At 37.8% G+C, this 20,276-nt stretch overlaps 2 protein-coding genes across 2 annotated transcripts; both read right to left on the reverse strand.

Annotated features, from left to right (window-relative positions):
* Nucleotides 1-2,338: 2,338 nt before the first annotated feature.
* On the reverse strand, nucleotides 2,339-9,072 carry LOC124639058 (toll-like receptor 4). Its single transcript, XM_047176277.1, has 3 exons — nucleotides 8,800-9,072; nucleotides 5,528-5,775; nucleotides 2,339-4,713 (listed from the first exon to the last, which is right to left on the reverse strand). Exons 2-3 carry the CDS (start codon nucleotides 5,762-5,764, stop codon nucleotides 2,386-2,388), a joined length of 2,565 nt encoding a protein of 854 aa, XP_047032233.1. The 5' UTR covers nucleotides 5,765-5,775; nucleotides 8,800-9,072; the 3' UTR covers nucleotides 2,339-2,385.
* A 2,582-nt stretch (nucleotides 9,073-11,654) lies between these two features.
* LOC124638847 (SET domain-containing protein SmydA-8) lies at nucleotides 11,655-20,062 on the reverse strand. Its single transcript, XM_047175970.1, has 10 exons — nucleotides 19,903-20,062; nucleotides 19,269-19,515; nucleotides 18,898-19,053; nucleotides 18,509-18,763; nucleotides 18,206-18,328; nucleotides 17,781-17,968; nucleotides 17,228-17,443; nucleotides 16,736-16,923; nucleotides 16,464-16,576; nucleotides 11,655-11,841 (listed from the first exon to the last, which is right to left on the reverse strand). Exons 2-10 carry the CDS (start codon nucleotides 19,512-19,514, stop codon nucleotides 11,686-11,688), a joined length of 1,641 nt encoding a protein of 546 aa, XP_047031926.1. The 5' UTR covers nucleotide 19,515; nucleotides 19,903-20,062; the 3' UTR covers nucleotides 11,655-11,685.
* Between the last annotated feature and the right edge of the window lie 214 nt (nucleotides 20,063-20,276).

Raw genomic sequence — 20,276 nt, forward strand, 5'->3', positions numbered from 1 at the left:
AACTTCTTATTCAAATGAACCTAATGGCCTCTTAGACGTAATTTGACTGAATCTAAAATCAAACACTGTAAGTAAGGTAGCAGCTTAACAACGGCAGCTTGTTATGTAAGTCCTAAATACAAAAGTGTGACACTCCATGCCAACTTACTGGTGAGCAAGTGTGACATTGTAACTCAAGTTGATTAATTTCTTACTTACCTCATTGGGCAGGGTCAGAAAACTGTATGTAGAATTTTATGATTTCTATAAGTCTCGTGGTGCCGTAAGCGTCGCTTTTCAAATATACCACGTGTGTACCTGTATCTTAAGATCCCAAGAGTACATATAAGTTGGTACCTACTACCTAAACAGTTATTTAAACATCATCATTTTTACCGTATTTTGCAACTCAACTTGCTAACAATATCTGCCTACTTACATAGGGTCTAACAATTCGCACTGATCGATGTACGTAGGAAATAATAACTAGAGAAAATATTCTACTAAGTAAATATTGAAGTAATATTGACACAAGCACTTGGTTTAAGTTTAACTGAGTGTAAGATGTTCATGATAAGTTTGCGTTTTAACCTATTTAAAATCAAGTGGGTAAACGTAAAGCGTAAACGTTTAAATGAAGACGTAAACAGTAATTAAGTAGTTACTTAGCCTGTGTTTAGTGTTAGGCTTCTATTTGACGATGTCATTTGCCGTAACAAGAAGCCTTTAAACGGCGGCGATGCTAATTATCTTAATGAATTTCTTGAGTGCGTAGAGAATGAGTTGGTAGAAGGTTGCTTGCTCTTTCAGTGCAGGGAAAAACAAGAAATCTGTGAAACAGGAATTTGATGATAGATCTTGAAAGTACAAGGAGTTAGATCTACTGATTGTTGATACTTTAGCATCTTATATACTTACGGCCAGTTTCTTCATCAAACATAAAAGTCAAAGTAATGTCTAAAGTAAAAGTAACGGTCAAATTCGTTTTTTCAAGGCTAAAGTGACAGCAAAACTAATAGAAAAAGCGAATTTGACCGTTACTTTTACTTTAGAGTAAAAGTAACGGTCAAATTCGCTTTTTCTCTAAAGTAAAAGTAATTTACTTTGGATTTTACTTTTGATGAATAAATTGGCTGTTACACTTTCCCATGACGTACGCATATTGCTCAGTCTTGCACTTACATTGCCTTTCACACAAGTATGACTGACTCCATATCATTCGACTATCACGGCTAATTTAAAATTTCCTTCATCTCCGGTAGAAAGCTGAAGTGAAACTGTACGTACTAGGTGCGTATGTACATATAAGTTGTCGATAAATATTAACTTTTATGCAGAGCACCGACATTACCGATATTTGACTTTCTCAAGGATATAGCGATACACAACTTTCGCGGCCGTCTGATAAGAAAGCGTGCGAAATGAGGAAAACTCAAACGAATGCTGATGGATGCTAGTTTTACTTACACAAGTATACAATATTACTTGAAGTAAAGAATAGAACAATACTGTTAGATATTAGAATGGAGTTATTGAGGACGCATCAGATCAACAGCGATTTGATGTAGATAGTGGCGCCTCAAAACTAGAAGGAGGGATGAAGTTGTGAGGGGTATAAAAGAGTTCTAACTGTCTGGGAGAGAATGTACCTAAAGTACTTATGAAAACCTTAAGACTTCAAATGTAGTTTATGTGTTATGTTACATCCATACCATAGGTTCTTACTTGAATTTGGCATCGTATTACTGTAGCGTTTGTATGTAGGGCCTTTTTTCGTCCCTCAGTTCGGTCACGATATTATCTATAATGTACCTGAGTGATCCCATTGACTTTTTGCTACTTAAAGTTGCTTCTGCACCTTGAAAAGGTTCTAATGATATTCAGCTAATAAAACATATAAGCGCAAATACACGGCGCAACGTCACGAATTGTATTGGTAATGCTAAAAGTTTTCATGGAATACGCCTTTTACTTTTACTTTTAAATGGCTTATAATATACCTATGGATTTGACTATTACAAAACCAGATTATATAATTGTTAAAATATATTTTTCGACGTTTGTACGCAAAATGAGCATCATAAAAATGAAAACGCACTTCTATACTTATTTGCATAATTGTCTGATTTAGAAACACAAGTCGGAAAAGCGTGGAAGAAAGTGTTTTAATTGAATTGGTCAACATAAACTAACATTTGTACAAAATTAAAATAGAAAGGAATGAGAACATATTTTTGAATTAAAAGTAAGTTAAATAAATCAATGTTTTTAAAGTAGAGGAGGCTATCTTACTCTACTTCACTTCAAAAAAATCTACAAAATAGAACCATTAATATCAGATTTTAAATAAAAATCGCAGTTTTAGTTAACAATGTATTAAAAAGTAAATTAACCATAATATTTACATCACTTCTTAATTATAACGTCTCTCAATTTCTTCCAGAACTCCTCCTTATTCCTCTGATCCCAAGAGTGGTAGATTTTAGTCTTCAACAAGTACTTCAAAGTTGTCGTCAGATACTTGGACTGTATCTCCCCTATTCTTATCAGCACTAAGGGATCATACGACGTCCCATCTTCTAAGAATATCCTGTGGTACTCCGCTAGTTGCGTCTCCCAGCGACACCACTGCGACTTAGCAAAACTATTGCTTATGATTAAAATAACGTACTTACTCTCGTTAATACTGCTTAGAACAGCTTCTGATATAAACGAACCGATCTCAAAGTCTCTCTCGTAAACACACAGCTTCAGAAACGGTGGCTTCGATTCAAGTTGTTCTATCATATCGTGGACAAAATCTCTGTCTTCATTACAATACGACACAAAAGCATCATATTTATATATTTTTCCACCATCAGGTTTCACTTGCTTCTTTTGAAAATTTCTTCCTAACGCTATTTTTGCTATGAACATCCAGTAGCGTATGTACATTCTATATTTGTAAATAACAGCTATTATTAATAGGACTAGAGAAATTGTGACCAAGGACGGAGCCGTCCACACCAGCACCATCACGTTTGTTATCTTCTCGTACATCAAGCAGTGCAGGCTCTTCACCGAATGCAAATACTCAGACACTCTCCTGTCCTCCCACAAGTCAGGACTGCTGCATTGGAATTTAGAACTAAAAATGTATTGTTTTAAGGCCTTACTTGCATTGGCTTGAATCCAGCGGTAAGTAGTAAACATGGAACTGCAGTCGCATACAAAGATATTGTCCATCAGGTCTATGACCATATCGCCCTTACTGGCTTCCAACAAGTACCCGATGTCCTGAATCATGCTCAGTGAGAAATGTGATATTTTGTTGTTTGTCAAGTAAACTCTATTTGGTTTCACACCCGAAGATAAGAATATTGGTTTCCACCATGACATGAGAAGGTTTTCACTTAAGTCTAAAAACTGTAGCATTTTCAAAGGCTTTAATGTTTCAGCTGTTATATAATAAAGTTGGTTATTTCTAAGCACTAGGTGAGTTAAATTAGGCATCATTTCGAAAATATTCTCATCGTCATTGAATTGTTTAATTCCACAATTTTCTAAAATTAGAATTTTAAGTTCGTTCAGTCCGTCAAATTGTGCGCATGACAAGTTCTGATTAGCCGTTAGTGGGTTATTAGCTAAATTAAGTACTTCTAAGTGTTTTGTGGCTTTGAAACTACCGGGTCCCAAATGATAAATGGTACCATTTTCCATGCTTAATATTTTGAGACTTTCTAATCCTGTAAATGTGTAATTAAATATTGCTCTTATCCCATTATAAGACAGATTTAATACTTGTAGTCTTTTACTTTGTGTGAAAGTATATCTATCTATTTCGTAGTAGACTGGATTGTTTGCGTGCCCTCTGTTATCAGATAAATCTAACAGCAAGAGTTGATTGGACATGTGGGTCCCGTGGAGTCCTGGCAAATTGTTTCCGCTCAATGATAGAAATCTTAAACTAGGGAACCTTTCAGGGGTGAAAGATCTTGGATCTATCAAAATAGCGGACACTTTTCTTAAGTCCATTAATTGTATATTTACCATTTTAGGGAAAGCATCTTCTGCTATAATTTCAAACTGATTCCTTGATAGTATTAAACTTTGTATTGTAGTGTTTGCTATTATGTTCATCAGTCTTTTGGGTGGTTGTTTCCTAAATCCCATACCTGATAGGTCGAGGTGTAGCAAATTAATATTATTTTCAACCATTCTCGTCAAAAAATTACCTATTAGTGTAGAGTTCAGGTCGTTATCTCCAATATGAAGCTTTTTCAAATGCTTTAATGGTAGAAAACTGTTCGGGTGTATGTGGTCTAATCTACATAAATTAAGATCAAGTTTCCTTAGAGAAGTTCCTTCCATAGGTTTGAATGCATCTTCTGGTATTGTTTCGAAAGTATTTTCTGATAGATCCAGCCTCTTCAAAGACGGTAGGATACTCGGCTTAAAAGATGGAGTTAATGTTAGCACCGAGTCAAATCCGTTGTTCACTAAAGTCAAGTTGTGGAGGTTTGTGAGGCCTTCAAACGTCGTCTCGTGAATAGATTGAAGCAAAGTGTTGTAGGATATAGAGAGTTGCTCCAAGTTCGTCAAGTTGGAGAACGCACCTGGTTCAATGTACCGCAGCTGATGATTCGCTTCTATTTCTAACACTTTCAAATAGTACAGATAATCCAGATCCCCTTTGAGAATTTCATTGATGACTGTAGTCCTTACTCTTAAAACTTCGCTCCGTACTCGTATGACCTGCAAACATTAAGAGGGTAATGTATAAGTGTAATTTGGTCGTGCACATAGAGAAATAACTTATTTTAAAGGGACATTACGATGGACATCCTTCGGCATCCTATAAGCGTCGTTCAACATGGTTTTTCTGTTGTTTACTTAGTTACAGTTAGTTTTAGAACACTGTTGGTGCTTTACATGTAACATTTGTTAACGTGAATCTAAAAATAACAGGCGTCTATCAAACCTTATCTGATGGCACATAATCAACCACTTAAACAATAATAAAACCAAATCTCATCACATTTCGAACCAGTTTGTCTTATTCTACTAAATTGTTGTATTTGTTTTGCCAAAAGCCAAACAATTTTCACTGTTTACTCTCAGTATTCCATCTTGGATGTGTATATTATGTTTGTGTACGTTTATGACGGCGATACACTCAGGTTCTCAGGTTGTTATGAAACACATGCACAGAGTGACACTGTGTTTGCCTGAGATTAGTGAGTTTTCAGAGATAACTGTGTGTTCATTGTTCTACGTCGTTAGGATATTGCGATAAGTTAGATCAACTGAAGGGCTGTTACGTCGTACAAACAACCTACATACTACATAGCAAAGCACCGCGATTGTTTTTATAACTGCTTTAGATACAGGTGTATCTACATCTAGCTAGTTTGTTATCATTTTATGAAGATCCATGTTATTGAGATGAACTGTGTGTGAAACTAGAAACCAGTCACTAATGTTTTCCTCATGTATATCTTGAACATGGCCATGGCCTAGACATATATGTAGGTAAAGTAAAAAAATGCATTATATTAATGCCACAAACCTTGGGAAACCTCATGCACTCGTAATTGCCGAAGCACACGACGACCTGCTGGTGGGAGGTGGCCCTGCAAATGCAGCCGGATGCCCAGTCCTTGCCGAGCTGGACGGGCAGCTCCTCCGTCTTGTCGTCCTTGGGGTACAGGAAGGTGTTGGTGAACTGCTCGTACTCATCCAGCAGGTTGCTCCTCGCGTATTGCGCGTAGCACAGCAGCAGCCAGATGTATCGCGCTACTGACATTATCTTCTACCCTGGAATTGAGAATGTCAACTATTTAGTTTGAAGCTGTCTTTCTCTATACCTGAGTATCGTATAGTTTGCTAGAAAGATTCGATATTTGGAGAAGGTTCAAATGAATGATGATCAACTTACGCAGGTATCATGTTACCCTCGCAAAGGGTTAAAATAGGAACTGTGCATCGGTCTACCAAAATGCAGGGTATGAGGTTTCAAATTGATATTTCGCAATTGAACAATATTGTGGTTAAAGCAAGGCATAAGAAACGTTTCTATTGTAGAAAATCTTCCACGGTAGATGATCACGACATTTTATAATCCTTACAAACTGATAACTCTGGTGACGTTTCAGGTTCAACAAATAGCGATACATCTGCCTATTGATGTAATGTGGGTTAATTCTCATTTGCTTTGATTTCATTGTTTTTGTTAGACATGCTATCGAGTGATAATGTGGTTGCTGAATAAAGGAAGGAGGAAGTGCTTAATAAAACTTCTTTTATGCTTTATTAATTTTGTTCAGCATCAGAAGTTGCAATGAGTATTCCACTGATGCTTTGCACATTGTGTTTTCAGAAAATCTTATTTGACTATTAATTTGGTTTGCTATATTTTGTCTTTCACAACGTGTTGTAATGGGGCCATTACTATATTATTGTCAAACTCACGAATATGGAAAACCATTACAGAATTGACGCAAAACTGATAGTTTCCCTCACTACTGTGGTTTGTTTGTGTTTTTCACGTGTTCATGTTAATTTTCATATCTATCTAGAAATTAGAGAATAAAAGATTTTCCTGTCGGAATAAAATTTTTGCACGGCAGGTGACTTTGTGTTGCAAGTAGTTTGGACGCTGACCGCAGAGCCTAATTCGAAGGTTTTCTGGTATAGGTAATTACAGAATTGGCTTCCTTCAGTTAGTCTTCTCAAAAGAATAGCAGTTTTGATGCGAGAAGATTTGGGTAAAGTTTAAGTACCTACTTACTTCTGCAGAGTAATAAGGATATGAAAACAAATAAATAACAGCATTGTGTCTATTGTTGCAGTTTATTAATCCACTGTTGTATTATGGATATATTTTACCACCCACCGCTAACATAATGATTAGTATACACGGCAAACTCTCGGAAATGATTTTTATATTATGTACACGTTATATTGTGGGTTATTTTGTAATTTTGGGGGTGCTGTCCCGTGGTGATGATATGAAAAGTGCTAAAAACTAGCCTACTTTCAATAAACGTTATTGACTTTTGACTTTATTGTGGCTGTTGATCATCCCGTAGACCTCTACGGTATATATACCTGTGACTATTATAGACCCCTTGGATTAGTTAATAATTAAAGGATACAGTTTATTCTACACCACACTAACTTGTTTATTTTAGGTTTCGGTTTAGATATTGGTTTTAGCAAGTGCATTTGGAGTTTTCCATTTAACATCATCATCCTCCGACCTCTCTCTAAATTTTTAGAGTCAACTATAAGCGAGTTGAAAGTACGATTTCGATTGTTATTATTTACTTGGTTTGTTATTATTTTGTCTGTGTCTTTTTAACAGTAAGGACGACAGCATGCATGTATTTTACACAAAACTTTAGGCAGAAGTTTTCATTTTATCAAGCCTTGTAAATACAGCTACAGGATCAGTAGCTTAGCAGTAGGTAATAGTTGGGTAAACATGATTGATATTTATTTAGGTATCCATATTAGTTTCTCTCAAGCCTCATCATGCGATTGCTAACATTCTATTTAAGTTTAAATAGTGTGGTATCTTTTACTGTCTTGTGATAGAATACTTATAACTATTTCAGTCCATTTATTTTGTGTTTCAAGGATGATGACCATCACCATACAAACAAATACGATTTTGACACAAAAATAATGTTTATTTAAAGTATTATTGGGATCCATATTCGTGACCGCAAGATCATAAGCAGACATTATGGTGTGAAAATCACTTATGTATAACGTGATCCTTGTACTTATGTACGTCATATGGAATGGAATCCCTAATTAAATCACATATAGGTTAATGTTAAGATTATGGGATTACCATGGAGGTGGTCACAGATCAGAAAACAAACAGTTTAAATGATAAACATCTGAACGCAGAAGAAAGGGTCAGAACAAAGCATGCAAGCATCTTCAATGTTATGTGGGTAAGGAACGAAATGGAAAATACGATATTAATAAGAGTATTGGCAGCTTAAGCAAGCACATGCTCCTACACATATTAGAAAAGCTAATGTTTATAATGTTACCTTAAAATTATTGTATGCCATTATGGCAGGTCATAGCTCTGTGTACAATTTTGAAACTATGTTACAACTCTTTGTTTCCCAACATGTTGGGTTCGGCTTCCAGTCTAACCGGATGTAGCTGAGTACCAGTGTTTTACAAGGAGCAACTGCCCTATCTGACCTCCTCAGCCCAGTTACCCGGGCAACCCAATACCCCTTGGTTAGACTGGTGTCAGACCTACTGGCTTCTGACTACCCGTAACGACTGCTAAGGATGTTCAATGACAACTCTTTGTTTACCTATGTACCACAATAAAGAATATTTGTATTTGTAATCTTCATTTCGCCTATATTTTCGTAAGTTTTGTAGAACAATGTTACTTCTCATTCAAATCAAATATGACGAACGACTGACTACTAGTTCAGCTTTGCTTATTCTAAAAATTGTGTTGACTTTGCACACCGACAGTTGCATGCTAAATACTGTTTGTCGGCCTTCAAGTTCCTCAAAAGCTTGATAGATCCAAGTAGTAGTTTTGAATTGTCGAATTTCGACTTTGTCCCTGAATTTCCCCATAGCTTTTAAAGAAATTTTAGTAGGTACCTAAGTAATTAAAAGGTTACATCACTCTCCACGTTTTTTTCTCAACGAACTCTTTCCAGGGCCTCCCAATGTATATAGCTTTTTCGCTACTTACATGATGTTTTCGGAACATTGGATTAACTAGTATTGCATTTTATGAGACCTTTATTTCTATGAATATTTTAACAAATCAAATAAACTGTCACAAACCTTCAACACGATGTACGGCGCACACAGTCTATCTGTTAATATAACCAGCAAACACTATGCTGATAGACGCCATTCGCTACATCACAGCTTCACACGATCTTATAGGTAAAACTGCTGAAATATTCGCACTAGCATTCACTCACAGTCCTCAAGTCATATTTTGTAACGAACTAGGTAAACAAACAAGCACTTTGGAAGGTTTTCCACGTTTTGGCAATAACGTTCGACCTGCTCAGGTGTCGGAGGAACACTCGCGGTTTGTTTGTCCGAAGATTTCGCGCGTCTCCGTCATCAGCCGCGATATTTGCATGTGATAACTAGAAAAGATAACGAATCGCAGGACGATCCTAATGAAACTGTTAGGTGCGACGACTATTCCACATTTTTAAGAGACTTTGCTTTATTATTTGAAGATAACTGGGTGACGAAGCCCCTTCACCAGGGAAATACAGATGAATTGAGGTGAGTATGTGTTAATTCAATATTCACGTTATTGAAAATATGAAAAGTTCTTTTATTGCATTTGAAGCATTTTCAGTAGCTATCACTTACTGTAAGCATGATCATACCTAATTTTTTCCATAGCCTTCCTCGAGTTAACTCAAGGCTTTTGATGGTGAGATGTATTGAATTTTAAGTTAAGATCATCGAGAACCGATCAATAGTCTTCTTCTGCTAATTAAGTTCTCTATGCGCTCATCAATTGGCCAGTAAGACATTGAGAGAATCGCAAGGCTGTGTAATTTGCATCTCAAGTGTGCGTCACCGCTGGCGCCGGTGCCTTTACGATTGTAAGTATTATCTGTGTGCATAAGATATAGTACGCAGTAACGAACGAATGTTTTGAAAATATTTTGAAAATCCTATAGAAGCTTGCTAAAGGGATGGACACAGGTTTCTCTAGGACAGAGTTAAGACCGGGTTTCCATCAATGTAATCCCTGACTTCGATCAGTTCCTTAGTAATATTTCGATTCTATCAAGAACTTGGTGCGTCCTTTCTCTTTTAGCTATAGCCTGTTTATAAAGCTGTAATAACTACGTACATTCATGCAAAATAGGCTGACCTTCCTTGCTCCAATATCTCATATTGTCGCCTTAACTTGACATTGAAGAAACTGCTCTTGTTATTTTCAGATTTTTATCTCTAGACTTAAATTAAGCTTCAAGTTGGAAAAGAAAAGAGAGCTTTATAAACAATAAGAGTGAGATTAAAATTAGAGATACCTTTCAGCACATGATTTCTGTAGGGTTTGAAACCCTAATTTTATAAGTTAGTATTAATTACTCCAGATTAATTTATATTTTAATTGCAGTTATTGACGTAGCGGTTCGAAGTACATCTATAAGTTCTGAAGTCTAAAACTAATAATGGCGTCCATGGTCGATTTCGGCCACGGCGGCTGTTCTCACTTAAGGAGATCAGCCAGCTGCGCAGGACATATTATAGTGCACGAGCATTTGCGCAGATACAGGTGCACTCCCTATTCCTTCACTCTCATAACCCGATGGGACGGCAATCCGACACGACCGGAAAGAGATCAGGCGCAGGACCGACATTTACGTGCTCTCCGATGCACGGGTGAATTAATCACCAACTTCCAGACTGCGGGCTGCTTTGTGTTTAAGAAAACCCACAAAGCGATTTTGGCCCGACCCGGAAATCGAACCCGAGACCTCGAGCACAGCAGCCGCGCTTGCGACCACTAGACCAACGAGGCAGTCTATAACTACCGGAATCGATTAAAAAGAAAGATCCTTTTTCCATGTCAGTGACAAAATATATCAATAAGTAATAAGTAATGGTCCGCCAGTAACAGGTTCGATTCCGTGAAGTGTCGATATCGCTCCAATTAACGCACAGTTCGCGGAGCTCCCTTTATGTCAGTCAGAGCCGGCGCGGGCGCACCGCAGTGGGACGCGACACTTTCTTTGCTAATTTAATTAATACTTACTGGTTTGCTATGCTGTGCTTGAGACTGTAGTATAGGTCATAAGGAAGTCAGGTCAATTGCCCATGATGAGTTATTATTTTGTATTTTCAAAATGAGCCAATAGTGCTTTTATCAGGACTTAAAGTTTAGAGTAGGATAGCGCCCCAAAAGCCTTGGTTTCATTCAATAAAATTGAATAACCGTAGGTGTACCATAAAAGTCCGGTTTTATCTTCCTCAAAAAGTTATGTACAATGCTTTTAATACTTATGTAGTTGACAATCTGTGCATCTCTTTGGTTTTCTGAAGCAGTTCAATTATCCATAAATCACATAACACCAAATGTGCTTGTTATTGTAAAGTTCAATCATATTTTTTTATGTCAAACTACTTAGTTGTTTTAAAAATAACTTTAAGGTCTTTGTAATACAAAGCTCCCGCCTGCACAAATACGGTTATTTTTTACCCCTGCGCTTGCGCCGACCTGCTTTCTCCGCGGGATCGTTATATTTTATAATATGCATTCAATTATATGCGTTAAACATTATGTGGATCGAAAGTACACGCATGTTGTTATGCCGCCTAAGTACCTGTTTATACCGGATTTATCCAAAATTAACGCGTTTTTTTGCAATAATATAAAACACACATTACATAGGTACATAACTATTATGGTCTGTCAGCCTATTCTTATCATAATTCCGTAGGTTTAGTTTGAAGCAAAGTTTAGGATTAGCAAGATTGGAAAGATTAGTAGACTTGCTTACGTATAAAAAATCATACAACTTTTGTTCTTATGAAATTAGAAATAGTAGTTTTTGATTTATTAGTTTAACTATGCCATTATCGAAAAAAACCTTTCGGACAAGTAATGTCTTTTTTGTAGGTGGTGATCCAAAGGTGGAAAATGAATTAGAACGGCATTATCAATCAGTATAAAATGTTTATTGAAGTCTACAAAGGTGACGGTAGTGCAGCGGACAGGTTCCTGATGAGTTCGTCCATCTGCATTAGGTTGATCCTCGCCTGACGGTTCAGCCGACCTTCTGGCAGCTCTGGTGGCTCGTGACGGAGCAGCTGAGCTGATTCTGACAGGATCTTACGCGAATCCTGGAATAGAAGAGTATATATACAATATTAACATAGCCTTGTGCCATTGGTTTCTTACTCTAAATGTTTTGTCAAGGAAAATCTCGTGGAAAACTACGCCCTTCATGTAAAGCCCTACGCAAACTGATCATGAATTATTTGATCACGTCTCTCTTGTGTTCAAAGCTTACATAGGCTCGTCATTTGTCACGCATGCTTTATATATCTTCTTTACCTTGAGTTCACACAGAATTTGCCCAATCTCTTTTATTTATTATCATGACTGATGTCTGATGTCCTGTTGTATTAGTATTTTTTGTATAATTTATTTTGTTATCACAGTGTCACGTGCTTCCCAAGTTACACATGTATAGGCGACATGTTCGCAGTTTCGTGCGGCGTCTGTATTCTTACGTGTAATATTTATTAATTTTATATGCTGCCATAAAAACTAATTAAGACAAGACATTGAAATTTTATGACACGAGCGGCACTTATTTTTAATTTCTCTGAGATTTTAAGAGTTCTCAAGCTTCATCATTGTTATTATTTTGAAACAAGGCACGCATATCTCCCACACTGGATTTACAAAAAACGTCCAAAACAAGCAGTATTAGTGTCAGTATTTCGGGCGAGTAACTGGAGCGAGCGATGGTCCAGTTGCTGGCGCGAGCAGACACGTACAAGACTGTTTTTGTCTTAGACGTGTTGTCAATGAATTCACCGGTTTAGTTATGTGGTAGACTTCAGTTGGGTGTGTGTAAAACAAGATCGATTTAGGATGAAAATTGCACGTCAAAATGGTTGCATTCTTTTAATATGATTGCACTACTGCGTCGCCAACAGGACGTTATGTAATTGGCTGATATAAAGATAATAGAGTTTAGTTTGATGACACACAAATCCGTAGGTTTGTGAATTACCTACTTAGTACGTTTAGTAGTACGTTTAGTACTAGAGACGACAATACGTAATTTTACAGCTATAGTCGTTAGGGTTTTTTGGTTGTTGATTTTCTAGTAAGGAAATGATTGCCATCAAAATGAGAAATATTCGAAACGCTTTGAGCAGATTATGTAATTGATATTCAAGTTAGTAGATATCTATTAATAATTTGGTAGATGTGCTCATTGACTTCACTCACTCAGAAGTAGGTATTGACATATATTTATGCAGTTATTATTGTGATTATAGCTTTAATGCTTGTTCAAATATCGTGTAATCATTTCACATGGGTTTCCCAGAGAAATAACATGATATCTTCCACTTTATACCTACCAATTTCTTGAATGAAGATTTTTAAAATAGAGCAATGTCATACATGATATATGCTTTGACTTACGCGGTGTCCTGCGTGAGCGACGAACGCGACGCGACGCGACGCAACACGACGCGACGTAATGCGACGCGATGCTATACGCGACAGATGTCCTACGTGATTTTGGTCATTACTTCTCAAATCATGGAGAAGTTGTGTTACAATTTTGCTTGAAAGTTCATATTTAAAGTACAGACAGCAACAATCTTCCAACTTGTTTGTACTAATAAACGATTTCTTTAATATTTATGTTTTTTTTGTCCCACAACAATCAACGCTTCTGAATAGTTCGCGGTGTCGCGTCTGGTCGCCCTCAAAACAAGTACGCGTTACGTCGCGTCTCGCCGCAGACTGTCACATAGGCCGCATGTAGGGAATTCCTTTGAGTTGATCGCGTTCGTCGCGTTCGCAGCGTCGCGTCGCGTCGCGTTCGTCGCTCACGCAGGACACCGCGTTTGACTTGGTTCTTATATAAAATTAAAGGAATTCCTAACTAGACTAGATGGATATCGTATCAAAAATATATTTGACGGTAAATGTCCGACATTTCAGTGGTGACGTGGCAAGGAATGTGCTTACATAACGTGTATAATGTATATGTCACCATAAGATTACAAACATCGTTAGATTACAATCTATCTCGAGAGATTGTAAACTGTAGAATTATTGTGAACCGTAACACCTGATTGCAATTTAACGCATTATTTTTCGCTATATTATAATCTATCGATGAGAAATTGTCAAATTGTCAACTGTCCGAAAGCTCTCCCTGATTGGTCAGTCTTTTTGTAAGATCGAGAGCGATGTAGAGCGGTCAAATTGTCAACTGGCGTAGAACGGAATGCATCTTGCGCGCTGATTGGTAGAACGTCAAAAAAGACAATGTTCTTTGCAACTCCCGGTGTCACAGCTCTTTGACGTGCAAAAATAAGTGACGGTTTAATTTTTTATAAAATCAAAAATTGTACTTAATTTTTAAGACTCAAATTACACACAATTAAAAATTGTATTAAAAATTGAAGTTAGTGACGAAAACGAATCGCTGCAAAACCGACTCCACGTAGTCTTGTCTGCCCTACCCCTAGAGTGCAATTCAAAACCGCGTAGGCGCGGAGGGGCGAGGCGGCCTGCGAGCTGAGGCGCAGGTAGTTTCAGCGCTCGCCGCCGCGGCTGAGGCTGGCCGGCTCCGCCGGCCAGCAAGCCGAAGCTGCGGTGGTGAGCGTGAAAACCATCTGCGACGATAAGCTCGCATGGGACCGCCGGAGCCCCGCAGCGCCGGAGCCGTGACAGAAGTTATGCTTGCTGCATGTTGCATGCTTACTTCCATGCTGGGTCAATTAATATGGGATGTGTTATATTTTAAACAAAAAACTCAGTAGGTACGAGTTAAAAATTAAAAGGTAAATAAATATTTTTATGATGTCATTTAATAGTATTTAAGAAGTTTACTGTTAGAATGCAAGCTACAAATTTAGATGCAAAAAAATAACCATCATGCTGAGTTGTATTTAGAGTGGAAGATAACTCGTGGCTAAGATAGTATTATTTAGATGCTCGACGCTGCTTGCTTCATGCTTTATTAATTGTGGCTGACTTAGTAATTTAGAAGGCAACATACATTTTTGGGGGCGAATAATGATATTAAAAAGAAGCCTGTTTAATTAGCACCCCTTTTATTTTATTTTTAAATATTAGTTTGTATTTGAAGACAAAATACCTAACTGTATTTTTATAAGAGTTATTTTTATATAAATTTAATACTTGAAGAATTTTTGAAGAGCATTTATTTTATTTAACTGACACCTCTATTTCATTCTTAACTCTACGGGAACTCCATGGGAACAGAACGGCTGGTCGTGATTGGTCGATCTTACAAAAAGACTGACCAATCAGAGAGAGCTTTCGGACAGTTGACAATTTGACAATTTCTCATCGATAGGTTATAATATAGCGAAAAATAATGCGTTAAATTGCAATCAGATGTTACGGTTCACAATAATTCGACAGTTTACAATCTCTCGAGATAGATTGTAATCTAACGATGTTTGTAATCTTACGGTAACATATACACAATGATAACTAGAGACAGGCTTCCACGTCAGCGGTAACATTCGTGTTTATGACCATAACAGGTGCTCCGACAATTCTGCAAGTATAGTTCGGCCATTCAGAGAATGCGTTCCTGACACGTCGCGATTGAACTGACGACGTAACTTTGCAATGGCGTTGCAGTTACGATAAAAATATTTTTGCTGGTTGTTTACCGTTTTAACAATTGAGGAGCATTAAAACAACATTATTATATCAATAATCAATGAATGTTATAATTTTGTGCCAAACTGAGTGTCAAATAACTTGGTAAACAATATTTTTCTAAATCTATACTGCGCTATTACAAGGTTATGTCAGCGGTTTATATTTTGTAGTGCTGTGCTAAAAATAACAGGCAAGTATCGTAATCTGTTCTTATACAGTTATAATATAAAATAATACGTTTTGATTTTCTTTTTAAGAATTGGAAAATAATGGACTATAAGACTTAATTATAACTTTTATGAAAAATAAAAATAAAACTATGACCAAACCGCATTTTTATACTTAGATTAAAAATGGTAACCCCAAATGGCGTCATGGGCCGCCATTTTGTGACGCTAAAACAGTCGTCCGTTGTCGTTTCGTGCGCATAGACCACGTTTTTCAAGTGTTTTCGATCTGTTTTTATTTGATTACCCGGCTTTTGTTAGACCGAGATATCAGGATTGATTCTGTTATTGATAATAATATAATTATACATGTAGGCGAAGATGATGATGAAGACACCACCTCCTCAAGCAAATCGGAGTCTGATTAATATTCTGTTCGCACATTCAATTCAATGTACTTGTAACAAAGAATAAATAAAACAATTTTATTATATGAATATTACCTTTTTTTGGTTTCCACTTAAATAACTAAAATATAAAACAAATGATTCCGCCAATTTAAAACGAAAATAATCTTAAAATAATGCGGCGGTTCATTTTGAAGGAACGGTAACGAACTCAGTGTTATGTTGTGCCCATCACTAGTCGTGACTAACTGATAGGTGTCAGGAACGCATTCTCTGAACGGCCGAAGTATAATACTTGCACAGAGTGTTTTCCCTCTGTGACGTTCTTTTGTTATTCTGAGGTCATTTACATAAGAAGTGACAATCCTAGCCTGGTATGGATGAATAACATTTTGAAATGGCGTGATTTGATATATTGAAAGTTGTAACACATGCTCTAATACAAGCTGATCTTACCTACTAGTAGACGGTATGTATGTAAAATGTAAAACTTACGCTGACATATCCAAGGAGAGTCATGGGTCCGTCGACAAGAGCTTGCCTCCTGCCAGTTTCAGCAATAGCGGCGTGAAGCTCAAACAGTAAAGTGCCTCGAAGACGCGTTTCAGCTGAAACATGACGACATTAATGCGTTTTGGTCTAGTTAACTAAACATACAGACGATTTTACGACGAAAATCTTGTTGGGGATGAGGACAGTACTAACTATCATTCTATTCTAACATTGAGAATAAGTTACGTTGGTATTTTGAGTAATAATCTGCATACCAGGAGCCAAAGTCTCAAGCAGTTCAGCGATCTTCTTGCATAACTGCGTCTTTAGCAGGAGCCGATCGTCAGTGACCATGGCGAGGCCTTGCTCCACCTCCTGGCCGATCATCTGTGCGAGCGCCAAGCTCACGTCCGTCATGTAGAAGTGAGACGGGTGCAGGTAGCTGCTGCAGTGACCGATGAATCTGGAAAATTCATATTAGTAATTGTAATGAGGTGCTGTAATCAGAAGATATGGGGCAAAAAGCTTCAAAGGAAACATCTGGATTATAAGAGAGATTATACACATTTCCCCTTCGACGACTTTCATGGGCTGAACGATTAACTGCGACAAGGCCATTTCAAATTCAGAACAGTTTCCTAAACATGTAGCTTGTGAAGCGCGAATAAGGTTTATGTATCAGGGTTGGTAACACTGTCTAACAATGCTGTATCCACAAAGTGTAATCTCACGATACAAAAATGTCAATAAGGTTTACGGTCGATTACCTTTCGCAAGCCTCAGGATCTCCCTTAGGCATGATGCTGAGCTCCCGTCCGATGTCCTGCACGAGCTGCTGTATGATGGCGTCAGACACGGCGTCCTGGCAGCAGTTGCACTTCCAGAACTTGTTATCTAGGTTGCGTGTCTCGGGATCCGGGTTTTTTGTCTTGTGCAAGATGGGTAGGATGAATGTGTCTGGGAGCAGGTAGCCTTTGCAGTCTCTGAAAATTTACGGTGGCCATGAATCTGCTTTTGGGCTTAATGTTGATGGGGGTATTAGATTAGTACTGATGTCTTTAGGGGATAAAATGCCTTCGTACACAACCAAACAAACACATACAAAGCCTTGGGTCATTCATTAATTAGCTTTTTGAGCTTATCAACATAACTTGTTTATGTAAATATTATTTCGTTTATTTTAAAATATAATGTACAGATTTTGTTGAAAAATAAATATACCTAGGTTAAAAAATAATAATTAACATAATTGATTTTGATCTTGACAAACTTTTAAATTTGAGGTTTTTTTAGAAACTCATAAAACTTCTGAAGACTTACTTCTTCTTACACTTAACAGCACTATACATGGTGCCGAGTTCAGTGACATCGGAGCACCTGTCGCATGTGCACTCAAAGAACTTGGAGTCAGCGAGGTGGTGGCGGCGCGCCTCGGTGCCCCACATCGGGTCTGTGTAGCACACTGTGATGTGAGAGCCCGCGGGGATGTTCACTCCTGCGCACAGGATCTGAAACATGAAAATGAGTATTACAGGATTTTGTTCAAAACCTGAGTTTTGGGCAGAATGTTACTTCAGACATTGAATTTATGGAAGTTTTCAGTTGGAGGCAGACACCGCGTATGAAATTCGTGTCCTCTAGTTTTGTTCTACATAAGTGCTCGTAATGGATGGGAAATGACTTTGTATTCAAGATTTTAGGCATAACTGTCGGTCGGGTCAGCACAGTTATCAGAAGTAACGCACGATATCGCCCTGTGAGGTGAAGCTCTTGTTGCAGTTGGCGCGGCAGTTGTGCTCCACCATGGACACGCGGTCGAACAGCGCCACGTACTCCGGCTCCAGCAGAGGCACCTCGTGACCGTTGATCTGGAACACAAGCATAGTGGTTCAATAGTTCGGAATATTCGAATTTGACGTTTCTGCATAAACAACTAGTTCATTGTGTTACTTTCTGAATCTTGAATGTTCAGTTCAGTCAAATTTATTGCCATGGAATTCCCCATGTATAGGCAAATATGGATAATCAACTATTATATTTTTCCTCACCTGCAAAATTCCGCAGCACTTCATGATCTCCTCCTCACTAAACTTGCCCTCCAGCTTAAAGAACTTCCAAATGAAGTCAGCAATCATCTTCTTGTCATTGTTCCACTTGTCTGTGCCCTTCCTATCCTCACAGTGACTCTGCAGCGCCTGGAGTTTGTTCCAGAGCTTCTCGTTGTGGTCGCGTTGGTACAGGCAGCGGAGAACTGTGATGCACTGGTAGTTGGGGTGAGGGAGACCGAAGGTAGTGATGTTGACCTGAAAAGTGATTCAAAGAAGGTTGTTTATACCTACAACTGTATACAATTTTAAAATTATTTACGAATTATTTCACCTCAAAATTGTTTTTTTGTGGTTTTGAACAATTGCAACTGTATTAGCTATTGTGTCACCTTTTCTCCCTTTTCCTGTGTATAGTAGCACTCAGGATCATGCTCCTCCTTGACAGTACATTCAGCTGAGCAGAAGGGCCAGCCGCACTTCTCACACGTCACGACCTTTCCTTCTTCTAGAAGCTTGTAGCAGCCGAGACATACTGGCGGTGTGACCTGGACGTAGGAACAAAAAAAATATCTTAACGTTATTAAAGTAAAGTTTTGGGGAACTGAAAAATTCGAATCAGATATTTATATTTGGTATTTAAACCAAATATTTTTAACAGTCCTAGTTTGGATACGGTTCGCGTGTTTACGGCCTGAAAAACAAACTTAAAAAAAACTGAATGATTCATACTTTCAGTGACTTTCAACTCAGAATAATTTACCTGAGCAGGACCAGTAATAAGGGGCGACTCTTTCAGCAGGATATCACCAGCTTTGATATCCCTGGAAGCCTCCAGGTACCTCCCATACTTCTCGTCCTCCTTGACCCTGGCCGGCGTGCACTGGAACTTGTGCTGCTTCCAGTCCTGCTTTTGATGCTCCTTCGAGCAGTAGTGGACGTTCTGACACCCGGAGCACTTCTGTATGGCCGGGGATAGGCACACGATGCACGAACCTTGTTTCACCATACTAGACAAAAATAATGACCGAATAAAGACGCGGTTTCTTCGTTATTGTAATGTATTGAAGACATATTGTGATGTAAACAGTCTGTGTGTTATGGGTATGTATGTGTTGGTATTGTTTGACCCATATTTAGAATAGCGTATGGGAAAGTAATTTTAGTTGGCAAGCACACATAAGACACATTGCTCTATAAATTCTAAAAGGCGCATTAAAGTGGGTGTTAGCGTCAATAACGAGGGTTTATGGGATGACATATTTGCCGATTCTTTAAATTAGATTATTATTTGAAGAATTTTGTAGAATTATATAGTTATTTTTCAATATATTATCCAATTAAGTCCTAAAAAACCGTTCAACGAATAACAAACTATTTTAAATCACTGTACTTACTCGAAAACTTCTTTTTGCCTTTAATACAGGATACAATTCACAGTAAAAAATAACCACATAGAACCATATATTCCAAAGTTAAATAACAAGAGAAAATTTCCAAATGTTTCCCATGTGCGAAGTTCCGCACCACCCGACCGACTGCCGGCGCACGCGCAGCGCATGCGCGGTGTAAAAATAAACCGCACCATTTGACACTCGAACTGTAGCCGTATTCCTGTTGCATGGTTTTCAATGTATGAATTATATGGACGAATTCATTTCGAAATTCATAATTTTGTTTTCTTCCTTGGATAATTGCGTTACACATTTCATTTTTGCCCCTGGCTTAGAAGTTGAATAGGATTTTTTTGATTTACTTACGACATTTACTT

The sequence above is a fragment of the Helicoverpa zea genome, chromosome 18 (assembly GCF_022581195.2).
Source record: "Helicoverpa zea isolate HzStark_Cry1AcR chromosome 18, ilHelZeax1.1, whole genome shotgun sequence".
In the NCBI taxonomy this organism is placed as follows: Eukaryota; Metazoa; Arthropoda; class Insecta; order Lepidoptera; family Noctuidae; genus Helicoverpa; species Helicoverpa zea.

Bases quoted from the DNA above. Each gene is read 5' to 3' on its own strand.
- LOC124639058 (XM_047176277.1), bottom strand. From the start codon at position 5,764: ATGTCAGTAGCGCGATACATCTGGCTGCTGCTGTGCTACGCGCAATAC. The intron at 4,714-5,527 runs GTTTGTGGCATT...TAATGTTTGCAG, and splicing joins AGTGCATGAGGTTTCCCAAG to GTCATACGAGTACGGAGCGA.
- LOC124638847 (XM_047175970.1), bottom strand. From the start codon at position 19,514: ATGGTGAAACAAGGTTCGTGCATCGTGTGCCTATCCCCGGCCATACAG. The intron at 17,969-18,205 runs GTGCGTTACTTC...TTCATGTTTCAG, and splicing joins TCACCTCACAGGGCGATATC to ATCCTGTGCGCAGGAGTGAA. The intron at 11,842-16,463 runs GTAAGTTTTACA...CTTCTATTCCAG, and splicing joins CTCTCCTTGGATATGTCAGC to GATTCGCGTAAGATCCTGTC.